We start from the raw sequence: 19,760 nt of genomic DNA, 5'->3' as shown, positions 1-19,760 counted from the left end.
GGCTGTTGAACAGCTCCAGGCAGCATGGGGGTGGATGTATTCCAGGAGTGGATGAAGTGACTCCTGTGTGCAGAGCTTGTGACGTGCTGGATCCTTGTGCTGAAAGCCATTCTAGCAGCGTAAGGCGCTGCTCCTCAGGCTGCCTCCCCATGCACGGCCATGGAGCGTGCTGTGCCAAAGGACCCTTAGCCAGGAATGGACGTTACGATGCTTGCTAACGTGACATAACAATGAGTTTCAGGTACCCCAAGCTCCTTTCATGCCCTGTGCAGTGCAAGAGACTCTTCTGTCACAGAGAGACTCTTCTGTCTCTATCTGATACCCTGCCCTCTGGAGGGGGATGATGTAAGCAGGTTGGGTTTGATCCCTATGAGACAGATCGTGTGTTAATAGATAGGCCCCCAGCCTGGCTCTGAGTTTTATCAGCAGCGTATTGTGTTGCTGTGTGGATGATGGACGTCAGGGCCCAAGGTCCCTGGCTGGGTGTGCTGTGGGGAGGCAGTGTGCTGCCTGGGAAGTGGAGTTCTCTGAGCACATGGGGTGGGGTGGAAGAAGGGGCGTCCTGGTGATCTTCCCTGTTCTACCATTGAATATTGAGAACTACCAAATGGGGCTGCACCCGCAGACGCTCAGTGCTGCTTAGGCTTGGAGATGTGCTGCTGGAGTGAGGCTGGGAGGGCTAGTTGCCCCAGGAAGGTGGGTGGGCAGCCTGCAGGAAGGGGAGCCGGGCGTGGGGCTGGATGTTTCTTTGAGCCGTGCAGCCAAAGGTGAACCTGAGCTGCTCAGTGAGCCTATCTCAGTCACTTCCGGACCTGTTGGGCCCTTACCCGCTGCACTCACTGCTGTGAGTTTGCTTTCCCTTCAGGCCGTTGCTATGGACATGTGTGAGAAGGGTCAGCTGACCTCCAGCATGGTGGATGATGTCTTCTACATAGTGAAGAAGTGCATTGGGCGCGCCCTGGCCAGCTCCAGCATAGATTGTCTCTGTGCCATGATCAATCACTCCACCACCGAGCTGGAGTCCGACTTCAGGTAACGGGGCAGGCTGCCTGCAGGTGTCCCTGGGGCTGAGAGCTGTCTCCGAGTCCCCCAAAGGGCACATGGAAGGATGCAGGGGGGATGAGAGAAAATATACACTATATCTCAGAAATGACCATAACTGATTTCCCCCTTATTCGGATCTGGTTTTGTTGCATACTTAGCAAACACAGTGTTTGTAATAGGATGGTGTTTCCTGCATGTAGAACCTCTGGGTTCCCATGCCTCTGACCTCAAGCATCTCTCTTCTCTGGGATATGCCGTGTGAAAACAGGCCCCTTGGCTGTGGCCTTGGTGGGGCGAATGGGTGCAAGAGCCTTGAGCAGAAGTCATCAAGAGGGCCGAGAGGAAAACCGTGTAGCACTTATACGTGTTTACCTGCATGACTGCACAGTCTGTGCTGGGCCACTTGCAGGCATTCACCTGAGCTCCACGTGGCAGGTGAGGTTCCCTGGGGCCACTTTAATGCAATGACTTGAGTGGCTGCCTGATGCTTTTGAACAAGGGGCCTGTGGGTACAGAAATCAGCCTGTGCCTGTTTTGCATCCCAAGATGGCAGTAGCCAGAGCGAATACAGAAGTGACTGATCTCAACAAGCTACTGCAACCAGCCCATTTGGGTGAGAGCTTGGGAAGGAGGATCCCTGGATGCTGGGCAGTGGCCTTTGTGAGGAGCAGAGCGATTTGGCAGGGTTCTGTTTGCCATGCCTAGATCCCGGCTCCTGACTTCAGCAGAAGGGAACTGTTGACCAATATTTGCTAGGCTAATTATTATATATCTGTGTCTATCACTTTATTCACACCAGGTATGGTAATAAGCATTAGGCACACAGTATCAATATAATGTTATAGATCTCTTTCTTGTGGTTACATGGCCTGACTTCGTCTGTGTTCTGTAATCCTGTTCCCTTCTGTTGTGTATCCCATAATGCTTTTGCAAAGCTGAAGTCCACTTTGGCTCTAGAAAATAAGAAAGTTGTCAAAGGCAAAATATATTAATGTTCTGCCCAGTACAAGCTAGGGAGGTACCTTCTTGGACCAGTACCTGGAATGCTGGTATCCAGAACAAAGCTAAGGAAGGAACAGACCTACAAGTTAAGGAACTGGGATGAACTGATGGGCTGGGTTTTAGTGACATATAAAGAGTTTTGTAACTTGTAAAATCATCCTAGAAATACTCCTAGCTGAACTGTGCAACTTTGGAAGGAAGCCTTCTGGGTAAGGTGAATTCAACAATGCTGCACGAGTCGGCATCCCAGAAATTGGTAGCGTATTGAACCATTTTTCCAGTACTAAAGTATCTTTGATTTTTAGCAGTTAACCTGTCCTGATACTGGTCTGTTGAGTGCATTGTATAGCAAAGCAAAGTGTGGTCAGGGAGCAAACTGTACCATCTCCCAGCAGAACTGGGCCATGTTCATTCTCCTATGTTGTTCCCAGGGTGAGTCGTGGCCAGAGGGCTGGGCTTGTGCAACTGCGCCTGGCCTGATGCTTCTCTGGCCGCCTGCTTGGCTTGCTCTGCTCAGTACTGAGGCACAGTGTGCTCTGTCCATCCCCAGGGAGGTTCTGTGCACCAAGCTGAAGCTGGGCTTCCCGGCCACCACATTCCAAGACATCCAGAGGGGGGTGACCAGTGCGGTGAACATCATGCACAGCAGCCTGCAGCAGGGCAAGTTTGACACCAAAGGCATCGAAAGCACCGATGAGGCCAAGCAGTCCTTTCTGGTGGGTTTCGTGCAGGCTTGGATGGAGGGAAGGGCAGGCGGTGAGGACAGAGGGCCTGGAGAATGTGAGGAAAGGGAGATGCTTGATTATCTAGCGTCCCAGGAACAGGAAAGTCTGTCTCCTGGGCTTGAGTGATATGACCATGGCCTGAGAGCCAGGATGGGGCCAGGATGACCTCTGACTCCTGGTAGAAGGTTTCAGAGTAGCAGCCGTATTAGTCTGTATCCGCAAAAAGAACAGGAGTACTCTAAGGTGCCACAAGTACTCCTGTTCTTTTTTTGGTAGAAGGTTGATGCTGCATCTCCCAAACCATTCCTCCCTGGATACTTAGCCAGTCATGCCCCAAGCTGTGTGTTCCTCTTGGAAAGTGGGTCTGCTCTGCGCTGAGATTAGCATCGATGCCCTGCAGAGAGGCATTGGGAGGGTGCCACTTCCCCCCAGGGGGAACTCTTGCACAGAACGATTGCATGGGATGAATGAGCTCTGGTGATACGACAAAAAGGTTTTCATCACAAGCAGCCACTGCGCTTGGAGTGTGAGAGTGTCAGTCTTCTCTTCACGTAGTGCTACAGCCAGCCGTGTTTCAGGGGTCAGAGCCTGGAAGTCAGCTTTACAGAGCAAGAAATGTGAGCCCTCCTCTGTCGCCTCCGCGGCTCTCTGCTGCTTCCCTCCCTCTGGAGGAGCACTGGATACCCATGCACCCACCCACGCATGCCCTACACATGCATATGGGAGACTGCACCCATGCACCCACCCACGCATGCCCTACACATGCATATGGGAGACTGCACTGTTTGACTGGTTCCCTGATCCAGCACTGAAAGGGTTTCCCACTGATGGGACATCCTTGATGGCAAGCAGACCTCAAGTGAAGTCCCTTGACTGGCAGCAGTGGTGATGGCTGGCACGGACCTGTGTGCCCTGTCTGCCCCCCGCGGCACTGTGAATGCATAGCAATGAGGAGGCTATGCAGGTGGTTCATTGTGCTTGGAGGAGAGAAATCAAAGGCGTGAGTGAAGGGAGGGTGCAGGGCCGATCGCTTTATTTCATTACACTCTTGGTGACAGGGCTCTGGATTTCCTGAAGCAAAGTACTTAAAATGTCAGCGCTCCTGCCGGAGTCCCTCATTCACCTGTCAGCCCGGCTCGTTTTCCTGTCTCCAGCAAATCTCAGCATCGCACTGACATTTACTTCAACAGGTGAAGAGCAAAATGTCACCACTGCTGATGATTTAATGAGGATTGTCACCGGGCAGGCGAATTTCTGTGCTCTCCTGCCTGCCCATCAATGACTTGCTTTTCCCCACTGCTTTCCTGGACTTTCACTTGCGTGTAAGCAGCTGGCTCTGGGTGTTCCCAGCCCAGAGTGTTCTCTGGGATGCTGCCGCAAAAGCAGTGCAAAACACAAGGGTGGGGCTTTCTGCAGGAATGAGGCAGAGAGCTGTCACTCAAACACTTGTATATAAAACAGTGGTAGGGGGAGGGGAGATCGCACATCACTGGAAACGTATCATATCTTCTACACTTACCTATTTGCAGTTGACTTACTGTGCAGTTCCATTATGCTCCTTCCTTTTTGTTCCAGGTCACCTTGAACAATGTGGAGGTCTGCAGCGAAAACATCATGACCCTGAAGAAGACTTTGGAGGTAATGTCTGGCATCTTTACTGGCTTCCTGTAACCAGCCTTACAATCCACTCCCGTCCAGCTGGGTACACGTTAGGGAATGAACGCTCCTAGCCTCCTTACTCGACTTTCAGGGATCTTACTTAACCTCGGGTGACCTGTCCTGCTAGTTCAAATAGATTGGTAGAAAAAAATGGGCTGGATGGGACCATTATCAATTACCTGAGTCCATCCACCTACCTCCTGGCAGAATAGATGTAATTATCCCTAATGAATTTCCAAATTTTCTGTGGGTCTGAAGCCTTCATTGTTTACAGGGACGGCGATTTGTTTCCTGTTTTCGTTTTATATCTAAATCTTCCTGTTTGGGGCCATTACTGCATGTTCGTTCTGTGTCTAATGAGAATATGCTCATTCGCGTACAGCTTTTATGTCTGCATCTCTTTCCTTTTGACTGACAGAGTTCTGGTTTTAGCCTTTCTTGATCACTCTCATTTTCCAAGGCCAGGTCTACACCACAGACCTAGCTGTGTCACTCAGGGATGTGAAAACGCCACACTCCTGAATGACATAGTTATATCAGTCTAACCTCTTGTGTAGACAGTTCTGTGTCCGAGAGCTTCTCCCGTCGCCATAGCTCCCGTCTCTCGGGGCGATGGCTTAACTACACCAGGGGGTCTCAACCTTCATTGCACCGCGAGCCCCTTCTCACAGCAAAAATTACTGCACGACCCCAGGAGACCCCGCTCCAGCCCCACTACCCTGGGCAGGGGGGCCAAAGCCTGAGCCCCACCACCCCAGCAGGGGAGAGGGGCAAAGCTGAAGCTCAACGGTTTCAGTCCCAGGCAGGGGGCCTGTAACCTGAGACGCCGCCCAGGGCTCGGGCTTTAGCACTGGGCCCCAGCAAGTCTAAGCCACCCCGGCAACCCCATTAAAATGGGGTCACAACCTACTTTTGGGGTCCCAGCCCCCAGTTTGAGAAGCCCTGAACTACACGGATGGGAGACGCTTCCCTTGTCTTCCGCTGTAGCTCTGTCCATGTAGACAAGCCCCAAATCTCCAGTACCATTTCTGCTGATCACCTTTGAACTCTGTTCAGTTTATCTCATTATTTACCTCCAAACTCACTTTGTCCTGACTACCTGTGTGTGGTGGCCCAGGGGACTAACCAGAAGAAAATACTGACCATACACACACGGACTCTTAAAAAAAAATAAAAACCACCAGCCATGAGAACCTGATTTTTTTTTTAAGGGGGATTCAGCTCAGCTGCTAAATTAATACCTAGTGTCAAACCAGAGTGACTGCTGTCCAAAGCATGCAGGAGACCTAGCCGATAGCTTGCAGAGCGTATCGTCGAAATCGATGTCATCCAAGCAGCTGAGGCCAGGAGGACTGTGGGTGGGGCCGTGGGAAGGGGGGGCAAGTTACGTAAAACTTGTGGTTGGTTAGAGCTGAGCTTGTATCTGAATGGTTCGTAAATTAGCAGGGGTTCATTTTCAGAAGGTGTTAACACGAATCCGTGTTTTTATTACTGGGGTGCGGGGGGTTGCAGTTGGGGAGGGAAGTAGTGGAAAAGGGCAGCGATTGAGGGCGTAGAGTGGGGAAGTAGAAGCTTGGGGGGTGGACGGGGGAAGAAGGTGGTCGAAGAACCTGATTTGCAGACACAATTGAGTAACTGGATTCGCCAGTGCAAACAAGGCACATGCAGACTTGTGCCAGCCAGATCCAGAGGCTGGTGCTGCAGATTGGGTGCTGAGACTCTGCCAGCTGGGGAAGATAGAAATTCTCCATCTGTTATGCCGTTTGGGGCAGGGACTGTCTTTGTTACGTCTGTACAGCTCCTAGCACAGTGAGGTGCTGCTCCATGATGGGTTCCAGGGTGCAACTGCAAAATAAATACCTATTAGTGCTCATCCCATTTCTGGTAGTGTTGGGCTGTTGATGTTCATCCCAGTAAAAGAGACTTTCACGCTGGGACTTGTCCTTTTCCGAAAACGCGGCTGAAATCTCTCCTCTGGCCAGGCCAAGGGCTCGCTCGTCAGCGTTCGGTTAGACCTTGTGAAAACGCTAAAAACCCTCCACCCTTGTTTCTCCATCTGTAACATGGAGATAATTTCCCTAGGTCTTGGATTAGATGCTCTTACGCCTTGTGACACATGAGGCAACCAGGTGGGTCCATCTCAGTCTGTCTAGTGCCACGTTTCCTGCTCCATTGTGGTCTGTTTCCACGACAACGGCATCTCTCTCAATGGTTTTCTTGTGACCTCTGTTGTCCTCCTCTTTCCCCTTTTCCACCTAGTCCAGTCACGGGCTTGTCTGGGAATATGGCTTTTGACACCTGTACAACGTGTCCAATCCCCTTCAGCCTCTTCCCTTGAATCACTCAGTGCCTCTCTGGCCTGTTGGCTGGTCCTTTGTCATACAGCCGCGTTAGTTACGTTATCCCACCAGCGGGCACCAAGTGTTCTCCGCAAGCTTCTTGGGAGGGGGGCGAGGGTTGTGAGGGTGAGGAGGATTTCTTTGTATGACCGTAGCAGGGTCCCGTTGTGCTGTGTAAAAGCTGATCCCTGCCCCAAAGAGCTGACAATCCACTATGCCAGTGCAGAGCGCTCCAAGTGTCCCATAGCACTTACAGTCTGCGTATGGGTGTCTTTCCCACAGAGCGACTGTGCCAAGCTGCTCAGCCAAGGCTTTGGGGGCGAACAAGCCGAAGCCAAGATCGACAGCTGCCTCGCCGACATGGCTGCCGTGTCAAACAAGTTCAGAGATCTGCTGCAGGTGAGCTGCGTGTGGTGCACTCCGGCTGACGCAGCCACTCGGCTGGCTCTGAGACGCACCCACAAATGGGAGCTCATCAGCCCAGGGCCTGTGCTAGCCCTGGCTCTGAGTCCAGCCCAGATGGTGTAAGATGGTGTGGAGGGGGGGAGTCAGCACTGATCGTATGCTGAGTAACAGTGATGCCCCCTGGCTGGGGAGGGATAGGCACTAAAGGGGAGTGCAGAGCAGAAGGAGTGTGGTTCCCCTTGCTGCTCTGTGCTGAGTGAAGGTGGTCTCGCCCGGTAAAGGTGCAGTATTTTAAAATTGGAACCATGAGTTCTCAGATCGTCCCTTCTCCCTCTTTGGGGGGAACCTTGGCAAGACATTCGGCAGGTCTGCCTAAGGATGGCATCTGAGGAGCTCTTGCCATCCCACAGATGTAATCCAAGAACCAGCATCTCTCTTCCCCTATCGAAATATCCAGCTTCCCCTTCTCTCAGTGGGTAGCTGCTGCTAAGGCTGCAATCTCATGTCCTCCAGCGAGTTTGCCAACGAGAGGAAGAGGAAGGCTTAATGTTTGGTGTGTGGAAGCCAAGCAACAGAGAACTTGGTTTGAGCAAACCCTGAGGCCATCTTTCGCCTTGGGAGAGCAAAAGCATTTTCTCTTGCTTTGCCGGGCACCGTCCCCGGCTCGCAGGCCGGCTCCAAGGCCCATGGCTAATGCTGAAACCACGCAGGGAAGTTGTCAACCCAGGCTTGTTAAAGCTGGATGGGAAGCGATTGAGCTCCCATGCTGCCTCAGTCTCACATATCCCCTTTCAGTGGAAAAGGGCAGCTGCCAGTTGTAATTAAAAACTTCCACCAACTGCCTGGGGAGAAGCTTCTTGCAGAGTGACCCCTGAGCCAGGCAGGGAGCCCCTTCTCGAGCGCTCTAGCCTTGCAGCTACCCAGGACTTGCCTAGGCCACCAACAGCCACCGCTCACAAGCTGCTGCGTGTGCGACGTGGAACTCCTGCTGCCCGGGAAAGCAGAGTCACTGCGACGACAGCTAGCTCTGCTCTGAGCTTTTCCTGGGGGGGGCTTTGGAATCTGGCCATGGCTGCCTCCTTGCCCTGTCTGGCCCTGAGCAAGCAGAGGGCTGCGTCAGTCAGTGGCCTTCCCCCTCTCACCTGGCTCCTGAGCATGGCGCTTGGCATCCAGACTCCTGGGTTCCATTCCCATCTCGACTTGCTGCCTGGTCCTGCGCAAGTCTCTCTCCAGGCTTCGTCCCCCTCTGGAGATCACTCCCCTGGCTCACAGGGCAGGCTCCGGGGAGGGTGAGAAGAGCAGGCGCATGTTTGTTGGAATCAAGGCGTGCTCAGTCATTGGCCGGGTCCTCTTCCTCTCCTCCCCAGGAAGGACTCAGTGAACTGAACAGCACAGCTGTCAAACCACAGGTGAAACCCTGGATCAACCTCTTCCTTTCGGTCTCCCATAATATCGAGGAGGTAAGCCTCACCTTTCTCTGCTCCCCAAGCATCCAGCTCCATCGGGCTCTGCACTTGTAAGGGCGGGGAGGGGTCAGAGGGACAGGCCTGGCTCACTTCCCAAAGATCTTCCCTGCTGTTACCTCAGCATGGCCAGGCAATGAACTCCTTGGCCGTCCAAGGACCACCCGTGGGACTGAAACCGAGAATATGGGACCCCAGGAAAACGTGGTGAGGGGCGCAGAATGCTGCACTGTCCGGGACCTTTCCTGCCCCAGGGTCACAACTCAAGACTTCTCATGCTGGTGACGCACAGTTCTGAAAAGCATCATACTAGCTGGTTTGTGTGGGACGGGTACATTTTGGCAAGAAGGAATATCTGCTCCCCACCCCTGGAACGTCCCTTAGGACACACTACACTGGTGTCTGAGGGGCTAACTCTGTGAGTTGTTGCTTTAAGTAGCCGTACTGGATTAGACCATTGGTCCAGGTAGTCCTGCATCCTTGCCTTGTATCTGATACTTCAGAGCAAGGCAGAAATGCCTTGCTGGTAGCACACCTGGTCAAGCTGTGTGTTGGAGTACATGCAGATAATGGCATAGAGAACACACTTATCAAGTTTGCAGACAATACCAAGCTGGGAGGGGTTGCAAGTGCTTTGGAGGATAGGATTAAAATTCAGGATCATCTGGAGAAATGATCTGAATTAAATAGGATGAAATTCAATAAGGACAAATGCAAAGTCCTCCACTGAGGAAGGAACAATCAGTGGCACACGTACAGAATGGGCAATGACTGCCTAGGAAGGAGTACGGCGGAAAGGGATCTGGGGGTCATAGTGGATCACAAGTTAAATGAGTCAACAGTGTAACACTGTTGCAAAAAAAGTGAACATCCTTCTGGATGTATTAGCAGGAATGTTGTAAGCAAGACACGAGAAGTAATTCTTCTGCTCTGCTCCACGCTGATTAGGCCTCAACTGGAGTATTGTGTCCAGTCTTGGGCACCACATGTCTGGAAAGATGTGGACAAATTAGAGAAAGTCCAGAGAAGAACAACAAAAATCATTAAAGGTCTAGAAAACATAACCTGTGAGGAAAGATTGAAAGACTTGGATTTGTTTAGTTTGGAGAAGAGAAGACAGAGAAGAGGGGACATAACAGTTTTCAAGTACATAAAAGGTTGTTACAAGGAGGAGGGAGAAGAATTGTTCTCTTTAACCTCTGAGGACAGGACAAGGAGGTTTAGGTTGGACATTAGGAAAAACTTCCGAACTGTCAGGGTGGTTAAGCACTGGGATAAATTGTCTAGGGAGGTTGTGGAATCTCCATCATTGGAAGTTTTTATGAGCGGGTTAGACAAACACCTGTCGGATGGTTTAGATAATAGTTAGTCCTGCCGTGATGCAGGGGCTGGGCTAGAGACCTCTTGAGTGCCTTCCAGTCCTACAATTCTGTGATTCTATGCGGAGGGAGGGGGGAATCCTTTCTGAGTCCCAGGCAATCCCTTTTCCCCCCTGAGGCACGGCCTTAGAGCATCATGTTAGTAGGTACATGATCTACCGAGCTATCTGAAAGTGCTGGGCCCAGGTCAGGCACGCCCTTGTCCTTTCTCCTGGCCTCTCCTACACGGGGACACAGATGAGCACAAAAGACTCCTCCTTTAGTGCATATAACTTGGGCATCCGGGGGTCTGCTAAATCTTCAGGCCAGATAAAGCTAAGCAGAGAAACTGGCGGACTTGATGCAGTGCAGCAGGGATGTAAGACGCAGTAGCACTGCTGTAGCTCCAGCAGGTTCTCTCAGTCCTGACTGAGAGCAGCTCTTCACAAGCCAGGGGTGTCGGGGATAAGTAATTAGCCCTGCGTTCTGCTCCAATGCTAGGAAGAGTTCAATGATTATGAAGCCAATGACCCCTGGGTCCAGCAGTTCATCATCAACCTGGAACAGCAAATGGCAGAGTTCAAGGTGAGTTTTCCTGAGCACCAATAACCTACCTGAGGCTTCGGGCCAGTCGTGCACAGCGGTATTGCCTGACTCAGACTCCCTGCTCTGGTGAGTGATGGACACAGTCCTCCCCTCATTGCGCCTGCTGTTTAAAACAACCCAAAGTAGCCCCCTTCGCTTTGATTCTCCAGCGCTGAGCCCTCCCGGAGAGGTCAGTGATACTCACATCTGCGCATGTTCCCAAGTCCCGGTGCCCCAGGCCTGACCGCTGAGCCGTTGTGGTTTGCTTTGGCTCCGCTCTTTAAGCACGGCCATTAGCACCGTGCATGTGGCTGTTCACTGACTCCAGGCCTTTCACTGGCGCTGGTTTCTGTTGACTCCTGCCCAGTGGCTGGAGGACAGTGACATGGTTTTCTCTCCCCAGGCTGGGCTCTCACCTGTGATCTACGACAGCCTCAGCAGCCTGACCACCAGTCTCATTGCCATTGAGCTGGAGAAGGTGGTTCTCAAATCCACCTTCAGCAGGGTAAGCAGACAGCTGTGTCCTTGCGCAGCAGCCCCGGACTCACGGCAGGCCCGGGAGAGTCCTGCCTTCGCCCCCTCCTGCCCTAAGAGGGGTGGGGAGGCTGGGCTAGAACGCGCCGTACAGACGCTGCGCCGTACAGACGCTCCCCCGCCGGCAGTGCCACTGAGCTTCCTGCTGGGCTGTTGTCGAGGCTCCTGCTACCCTGCAGTTCCAGCCTTCGAAGCTAAAGCTTCAGTTTCCCTCCCCACTCAGTGAGCCCGTGTGTGTGACTAGACTTAGCCTGCTCCAAAGAGCCCCGATTGGAGCGAACAGTCAGAGGAAGCTTTGGCAGTGGGGCTAGGGAGACCTTGCCGCGAAAGAGGCGTGTCCGGCTATAAGCCACTGCCTGCTTTCCAGCCCCAGAGCACCATGTTCCATGGAATGCTTCCCTCTCCTCGCCCGTCATGACATCTGTAAGATCCAAAGCCATGTGCCCATGGAAGAGTAACCCGGTTTGCTTGGTGTGCCCAGCTTGGCGGCCTGCAGTTCGATAAGGAGCTGAGATCGCTGATAGCCTATCTCACCACCGTGACCACCTGGACCATCCGGGACAAGTTTGCTCGTCTTTCCCAGATGGCGACCATCCTCAATCTGGAACGGGTGAGCTCTCCTCTGACTCTCTGTGCTGGGGTGGTGGAATGAGCAGCAGCAGCTTCTTCCCGAGCCAGCCTCCACGGAGGTCTCCTAGGCTCAGCCCGGTTTGCAGCTGCAGCCCCCACCCCCCACCTCCCCCCATGCCTGCTGTTCCTGCAGCACTCCTGCTGGGGGGGAGGGGTAGTTGCAGGAACGTGGAGCTTCTGCCCACCCCATGCTCTGGAGCGTCTGATCTTCCATGGAGCTGGAGCTGGGGAGGAGAATGGTATATTCATGTGTTGTCATTTCCCATTTTCTTTCTTTCTCCAGGTGACAGAGATCCTGGATTATTGGGGCCCCAACTCAGGCCCCCTGACCTGGCGCCTCACCCCAGCAGAGGTCCGCCAGGTGCTGGCCCTCCGAATCGACTTCCGCAGCGAGGACATTAAGAGGCTGCGCCTGTAGCTGTCACGCTATCTGCAGCGCCTGGCCGTCCTCGGATGTGTTTCATAGTGTGAATGTAGCAACCCCTGGGCCCGTCCTCGTGCTTCCAGCACTTGCTGCAGCAGGACTGTGCCAAGCCCAGGGGCGACTGGCTGGCACTGTCAGCCACCAGCCCTGCGATGATTGCAGTGCTGCTGCACACACGGCTTTCCTGCTATGGGAGAAGGCCCAGTGCAGCTCACTGCCCTTCAGGGAGCAGACACACAGCGGCCGTGCAATCGCTCATGTTTTCGAGCAGCGCCGTTCCAGCAGGGTTCCTCACTGAGGTGCCCTCCCCATGACACTAACACCAAAGGGTCAGGCTGTTCTGACAGAGGCTTGGAGCTTGCTCATGCCTGTCTCATGGCCGGCTCTGTGGAGTACGTGGCTGCAGTCCCAGATGCTGCCCCATGCAGTGACTCAAGCGCCAGTCACCTTGTGCCGCCCTCCACAAACCGTGGGTGCCCTGGCCCAGCAGGGTGGAATCCTAGTGTCCTTCCCCCGGCTGTGGTGACGGTTCCCAGGTCAGCTGCTGGCGTTCCAGGGGCAGGCCCTGCTCCTGGGCTAGTTCTTCAGGCTGGGGCCGAAGTGGGGAGTGTCTGAAATTCACATGGGGGCTGCTGATGGTCAAGTCCCTTCTGGACTCAGGGCTCTGGCTCCTCTTGTACCTGTTTACACTGTGCGGCGAGGCAGTGAATAAAGATGGAGGAGGGGAGAGTAACGTTCCTCCGGTGACGTGTGTTACGGGCTGGGCGAGTGCATGGCCAATGGGAGCTAAGGCCAGAACCTCCTGCAGGCTCCTGCCCTACGGGCAGTGGGCTGTTCGCGTGTCTTGTCCATCTGCCTGGGGCCCTGAGGGCACGTAGTTGGCACTGGGCTAGTCTAAGTGATGCTTAGCCCAGGACTGTGCTAGCGCCGTCTCCCTGCTGTGCTGCGTGATGCTCTCAGCCCTGCTGGTGCAGACGAGCTCTGCCTCTCTGCAAAGCCTTCGCCTCCAGCTGGGTGGGCTGAGCTGCCTCAAGCCTAGGGCTCTGCTGGGAACGCACAGCCCGCTGGGAGGGAAGAGTGACAGCACACGATGGGGGGGGTCCTTTCATGTACGGGAACAGTGGCCTCCCACGGAGGAAAAATTCAGCTCTTGGTGGTCAGAGAAAGGGCAGGAGCAATGACTCACTACAAACCTCAAAGCTTTCTGTAGCGTTCAGGGACTTGGCGGCTGCTGCTGGAAGCCAGCCAGCCCTCCCAGGCAGCGCTGCCAGCGAGCGAGAGTTGCTGGCAGGCCGCAGAGGATCCCCCCCCCACGGAATCAGTATGATTTGGGCTGCCCCAGGGAATGTTCAGCTAGAATGTGCAGGCTGGGCTTGGCCCTACATGGTGATGAACACGTGTCTCAAAGCATGCGGGACCATTCGCCGTCCTGCTGTACGGGGCGTGAGGCAGTGAGCAGGCTTTGTGCTCTGATCCTACTGGCAATAGGAAAAGCGGCTCCACTAACCTGTGGCTCAGTGCAGGAGATACCTGCAAATCAAGCATTACTCACCATTCCCATGGACCCAGTTACTGATGCCATCTGCAGAAAGACGATATAAAAATACAGGTACAGGACCTGAGCAACGGCGGTGGCCATCTCTGCTCTATAGAGGCTTGGAAGGATTAGTTTATCAGCAAATGCTGAAACACTGACTTCATTGTACATACAAATAGATGACAAACAATTTCAGTCAATGATTGAAATGTATGGATACGCCAGGGGTGGGCAGACTATGGCCTGTGGGCCAGATCCAGCCCACCAGCTGTTTGAATCTGGCCCTCGAGCTCCCACTGGGGGGCGGGGTCTGGGACTTGCCCTGTTCTGGCACGCCAGCCAGGGAGCAGGGTCAGGGGCTGCTCCACGCAGCTCCCAGAAGCAGCAGCATAGCCCCTCTCCAGCTCCTATGCATAGGGGCAGCCAGGGGGTTCTGCTCTGCATGCTGCCCCCACCTCAAGTGCCACCCCTGCAGCTCCCATTGGCTGGGAACCATGGCCAAGGGCAGCTGCAGGGGCGGTGCCTGCAGATGGGGCAGTGTGTAGAGCCGCCTGGCCATGCCTTCCCGTAGGAGCTAGAGAGGGACATGCTGCTGCTTCTGGGAGCTGCTTGAGGTAAGTGCTGCCTGGAGCCTGCACCCCTGAGCCCAGCCCTGATCCCCCTCCCACCCTCCAAACCCCTTTATGCCAGTCTGGAGCACCCTCTTGCACCCCAAACCTCTCATCCCCCCCCAAACCCCTGAGCCCCAGCCCTGATCCCCCTCCAAACCCCTTGGTCCTAGTCCAGAGCACCTTCCTGCACCCCAAACCCCTCAGCCCCCCCCAGAGCACGCACCCCCAGCTGGAGCCTGCACCCCAACCCCCTGCCCCAGCTCTGATTCCCCCTCCTGACCTCTGAACCCCTTGGTCCCAGCCCAGAGCACCCTCCTACACCCTGAACTCATTTCTGCTCCCCCCAGATCCTGCACCCCCAACCGGAGCCCGCACCCCCTCCCACACCCCAGCCCCAATTTTGTGAGCATTCATGGCCCCCCCATACAATTTCTATTCCCCGATGTGGCCCTCGGCCCAAAAAGTTTGCCCAGCCCTGCGAAAGGCAAAGTAAGAGGAGCTGCTGTTTGAAGCCTTGGAGGTGTGATGTTCGGTTACTTGCAGAGTTTGACGTGATGGTCACAATTTGTGTTTTAACTGTTAAGCTTTAGCTTTTGGCCTCGGTGTCTGTCATTAAGTAACTAGACTGACCCCTCCAGAACTTCCCACACTTACGAACGTTTTAATTGATGAATAGAAAAAATAGATGTTGATATCAGTCGAAATTATAAAAAATACAAATTCTGCCAAGCCTGTTTCTCCAGCCTGTGGGTGGCACTGCTCCAGAGCGCAGCGATGCTGTCAGACAGCGAGGGGCCTGGCTTTACTTTGGCTGCCGGTGAACCTGGCCTGGTTCTGTCGTAGGCACTAGCCCAGGCTGCTGTGGGGCCAAGGGCTTCCCAGCTCCGTCAGCCCAAGGGTAGAGGCCTGTACTCTACAGCGATGATCATGCAACCTGTGCAGCGGCTGCTGTTGAAGCCAGAAGTCACTCGGAACTGAAACCAAACCAGGACAGATTCACCTGCCGCTCCTGTGAGTGGAAAATCCTAGGGCAGGTTTATCACGCCAGGGCGGGAGGTTGGCTGCTCTCTGAACATTCACTGGCAGGGCCCAAAGAGCAGGGCCCCGTTGGCCTCACGTGCCCAGTTGTGCCCTCTCACTCCGTGTCACCTCTTGCTTTAGGGTCGCTCCCCACTAGCTGCAGAGAGAAGCCGGCTGTGTCCACTTCTACGGTGTGGATGCTGAAATTCCCCAGGCCCTACAATGGAAGGTTACGTCAGTAAAGCGTCAGCGGGGGCCTTGCTGTTACGTGGTACTAGCTGTGGGTGTAGCACGGGGGCTATTTGCTTAGTTCTAACCCCCTCCCCACTGCCTGGCCAACATGCCATGTGGCACAGGCTGCTGTAGCCTGCACCCCTCTCGCAGTGCCTGGGACATGCAAGGCCCTGCAGAGCCATCCGCTGCCCTGATCGCCCGAGATGGAGGGGAGCGAACGGGCATGGCTCACCTCTGTGTTTGCTAGAATTTGCTGTAGAAAGTCTTTCTGGCTGGGCTCCTTTGTTAAGATGTAGAGGAACCCGCCACCTCCAGCTCCTGCCAAGCTCTGCCCATAGACATACGGCTGGAGAGCATCCATCATGCGTCTGACAGCCAGCGGCTCACAACCCGGGGCCATGCACTTCTTCTGCTGCCAGTAGTGGGTCAGGCACTCGCCAAGGAGGGGCAGGTGACCTAGAGCAGACGACGAGAATGTCAAGGATTGGTCTGTGCCCAGGAGAGCTGCAGCTGTTCCCTAAGGGTTCCCCAGCCCTGGGCTCAGGGGAGGTGGGCAGGGTCTGCCCTGCCAGTGCTATCAGAACTAAATGATATGCTTGGCCAGCCTGACACCCCAGCATTTCACCCGCCTGGTGGTGAACTCCACGGCCCCCCCTTGCTAGCCAAGTCTGCATATCGGTAACGCTCCCCTGGGGAAAGGGGGCTGGATTCTGGCTCTTTCTGTGTTCTTAGCACAGATGTAGTCAGAAAAGGGACACTGCAAAGACGGTGCAGCTCCCTCTTTCTCCGACATGCCCCTTGGCTCAGGCTGCGGCGAGACGAGGCAGCTTCTGAGCTGCAGAATCTCCAGCTACTTGGAAAAGCTGCTGAGTTCTGCCGCCTCTGTCAGCACCAGCTGCGATGAAGGTTCTGCAGCCGTCGGGGGACTGGCACTTGGCGGCTATTCGTGGATTAAGGGCAGAAGGGCCCATTCGATCAGACCAAGGAAATGCTGCATCAAGCCTGGCTCTCGAGCTTGTTTTATAGAAAGGCATCCAGCCTCGATGTAAAGAGCCCAGAGCTACGGTCACTCGCCCCCAATCCCGCTGGTTCCTACTGATCCACGTGCTGCTCCTGAGCTCGGCGGGGGGGGGTTACACAAGCTCCTGCCTCTGACTCCCCAGTAACAAGCCGCCAGCGGCGCTGCTGTTTTTTCAAACGTTTCAACCCAGCTGCAGTTGCACCCCAGCAAGAGCAGGGCTCACCTTGGTGCGGCCTGGGGAGGCTGCTGGCCTGTACAGTCCTCTACATGGGGGGTGGGGGGGACAGACTGGGAAAGCGATTTGCTCTGCTGATGAGCTGTTAGGGCTGCATCGACACGCATGGGCTGGAACCGACTGACCAAAACCGTAGTTTAACCAGGCCGTAAGCACAATGCCCCAGCAGGAGCCGCCCTGTGCACCTGTGGGGTTCTGGGGCTCCCTGTGAAGGCCTGGCCCCGTGGCACCCTGACCACATCCTAGCCAGCACCGCGGCTCCCAGCCCACCTTGACAGAGCTGCTGTTCGGCTTCCTAAGCACAAGTGGGACCTGCGCTAAAGGCATCGGAGCAGGGCTGCCTTGGCAGGAGGTGTCCATGGACTTGGCATGAAATGGAGCAGATGGCAGCTGCCTTCCTCTTCAGTGTGCCAGCGGGCAGTGCAGGCCGCACGTCCCAGGGGGCAGCGCAGGCCGCACGTCCCAGCAGGCCGCACGTCCTGGCAGGCAGTGCAGGCCGCACGTCCCAGCAGGCCGCACGTCCCGGGGGGCAGCGCAGGCCGCAAGTCCCGGCAGGCAGTGCAGGCCGCCCGTCCCAGCAGGCCGCACGTCCCGGGGGGCAGTGCAGGCCAGCCACCGTGCTTAGGCTGGAGCTGGGCTCCCAGGGGCCTGCACCTTGCTCAGGTGCTAGGACAAGTCCCAGGCCAGCCAAGGGATCTCTACAGCCCAGGAGCTGCGGTGCCTTTCCTGTCTGCTCGCCCCAGCAGCATGTGAGCCCTTAGCCACAGTGCCCCCACCCCGGCAGTGGGGCCACGTGCTCAGGGCAGCCTCCAGAAAGGCCCCTGGGCCCCGGAGATGAGCGTGCAGCTGCTTTACCTTGCCGAAAGGCCCGGGCGCACTGCTCCGCGTTGCTCACCAGGGCGTCGGCGTTCTGCACGATAGCTGGCAGCCTGGCATACCAGTTCCTGAGCACGTCCTGCAAGGGGAGGCCAGCCATGAACTGCATCACCTTCACCTGCCTTCCCAGCCCGAGGGGCCCTGCCTTGCTACTGACCCGGCACTCGGGGGTGCACCAGGAAAGCAGGAGTGAGCCTGTTTCCCCTCTGGTCAGTGCAGCTCCTGGCAGCTTTGCTGGTCCAGGGATCCTGGCGGGGAGGGGAGGGGTTGTGCGATGGCTGGGGCAGCTCCTCCAAGCTGGGAGGCAGAAACTGGAGCTGGGACTTAACCCCTGAGGCTGGGCTACTGGCCCTGGATCCAGCTGTGACCCGTCCCCAGCACCTGAACCAGCTCGGCACTGAACAGGGGCAGCAGCACATGTAACCGAAGGGAAATGGGCAGAGGTGCCTCTGCAGGGCCCCTGGCTCAATCGTTCTCTGGGGACGCAGCCAGGCCTGGGGGGGCAGCGAGCCTCACCCCTTGCTGTGGAGGGCAAGGCAAGGCTCCTCTGCGAGCTTTAATACCCCCCTCCCTCCCCCCAGCGCAGGCAGGAGCTCGGGTTACAGCCCGTCTCCACTACGCTGCATGGACTCCCGCTGCCTCAGAGCCCCCCTGCCGTGACTCAAGTGGGGGAGGCAGGGTCCCTGCTGGGTGACCCCGAACTCGCTGCCAGCAGCTCCGTTCCAGGCACTGTAACCAGTCGTGGGGCAGGGCTCTGCCCACTAGCGGTGGGAGCTGCTGTCTGCCAGCCCTGCGCTCTGCTCCTGCTGATGTGCGCCTGGCTGTCCTGCAGGCTGGCCCAGCTTCTGCAGTTCCCCTGCCTAGGGCTCCCCTGCTGCTGGAGTTGCACCCCGCTAGCAGAGAGTGTGGGGCAGGGGGCTCCGGGCCCATGGGGAGCCCAATTGCTGAGCGGGATCCTGAGGTGGTGTGTGAGAATGATTTGCAGCCTGGCCTCTATCCGGAGCAGTTATGGGGAAACCCCCCTCCTGTGGGCGCTGTGAGCTGCTCTCCAGAGCATGGGAATGCAGCGCCCGGGTTGTTTCTATGAGTTACAAATCAAGAAAATCCCAGTGTGACTAAGTCTCCTGCCCAGCCCTGGGCACTGTCCCCTTGCACTGGGCATGTCTGACCAGCCACCTCCCCATGCGAGCCGTGGACTGAGCACTGGGCAGCTGCTCCTGGGAGCCAGCGGTCACTTTCACTGCAGCGGGGACAGAGCCAAGGGAGGGACGCAGCCAATCCCCTGCAATGAGCCACAGCTGTGCAGCATGGGGCCGTCTGGCTGGCCTGTGTCCGTGCAGCACCTAGCGCAGCAGGGGCTGGGTCCATGGCTGGGCACCTGGGTCCTAGAGTAACGTCCCTAATAAAGCTGGGGCCAACGAACTAAGCAGGGGGCTGGGAGCAGGGTACTAGGCTTGGCTCAGCTGCATGGGACAGGGGCAGGGCGTTTCCCAGCTCTGGCCCTCAGCTGTGGACCAGGGAGGGGAGTGGCCCTGCCCTGTAGAGCACTGGGAGAGCTGGAGCGAGGGATGGCTGAACTGGTGTTGGAGGGGGCTGCTGGGGCCTTGCTGGGGGCTGGGTGGGGAGTGCCCCCCAAGGCAGGGAGGGGCACATGCTTTACCTGGAGCAAGTTGCGGGCCAGCCGAGTCTTCCCTGTGTAAATCAGGAGCAGGTGCTGGTTCAGGGTCTGGGGAAAGCCCTCCGGCACGGGGATCTGCTCCACCTCTACCTTCAGGGGCAGCAGGGCCTTCGACCTCCCGATCTTGATGCCTGGCACAAGCCCGCCAACCTGGTCCTGCCATCCCCCTCCTGCCAGCAACAGGGCCCGTTACACAGCAGCAGGCCGCAAGGACGCTAATGGTTTCAGTCCCAGCACTGCAGCCGAGGGGAATTTTGCACCGTTGTGCACGCGCAGAATTAATGCCCCCCACAGATTTTTCTTTCCTCCGCAGAGTAATTGATTCTGATGGGGAGGTGAAGGGAAGCTGCAATTACACCTTCAGCCCCCCAGGGGCTGAC

The 19,760-nt window shown here is 56.0% G+C and overlaps 2 protein-coding genes across 5 annotated transcripts in view; one reads left to right on the top strand and one right to left on the bottom strand.

Annotated features, from left to right (window-relative positions):
* Positions 1-12,901, top strand: part of COG4 (component of oligomeric golgi complex 4) — a 29,932-nt gene extending 17,031 nt beyond the window's left edge. Inside the window, exons 11-19 of the mRNA XM_044987145.1 lie at positions 866-1,032; positions 2,597-2,762; positions 4,347-4,409; positions 7,052-7,168; positions 8,542-8,634; positions 10,497-10,580; positions 10,984-11,085; positions 11,596-11,724; positions 12,028-12,901. Coding sequence (XP_044843080.1) covers positions 866-1,032; positions 2,597-2,762; positions 4,347-4,409; positions 7,052-7,168; positions 8,542-8,634; positions 10,497-10,580; positions 10,984-11,085; positions 11,596-11,724; positions 12,028-12,162 — 1,056 coding nt within the window. The 3' untranslated portion in view covers positions 12,163-12,901. The remainder of the gene's footprint in view (positions 1-865; positions 1,033-2,596; positions 2,763-4,346; positions 4,410-7,051; positions 7,169-8,541; positions 8,635-10,496; positions 10,581-10,983; positions 11,086-11,595; positions 11,725-12,027) is intronic.
* Positions 12,902-14,953: 2,052 nt separating this feature from the next.
* The window catches only part of FCSK (fucose kinase), a 42,914-nt gene continuing 38,107 nt past the window's right edge, over positions 14,954-19,760 (bottom strand). For all 4 annotated transcript variants that reach the window (XM_044987465.1, XM_044987464.1, XM_044987466.1 and 1 more), the window contains 4 exons: positions 19,363-19,550; positions 17,682-17,781; positions 15,803-16,026; positions 14,954-15,553 (listed from right to left, as the gene is read on the bottom strand). In XM_044987465.1, the coding sequence (XP_044843400.1) occupies positions 15,452-15,553; positions 15,803-16,026; positions 17,682-17,781; positions 19,363-19,550 (614 nt within the window). In that variant the 3' untranslated portion in view covers positions 14,954-15,451. The remainder of the gene's footprint in view (positions 15,554-15,802; positions 16,027-17,681; positions 17,782-19,362; positions 19,551-19,760) is intronic.

The sequence above is a fragment of the Mauremys mutica genome, chromosome 14, assembly GCF_020497125.1.
Source record: "Mauremys mutica isolate MM-2020 ecotype Southern chromosome 14, ASM2049712v1, whole genome shotgun sequence".
Classification (NCBI taxonomy): Eukaryota; Metazoa; Chordata; order Testudines; family Geoemydidae; genus Mauremys; species Mauremys mutica.
Note: the sequence above shows the minus strand (reverse complement) of the source record. Positions and strands in the feature narration are given on the sequence as shown.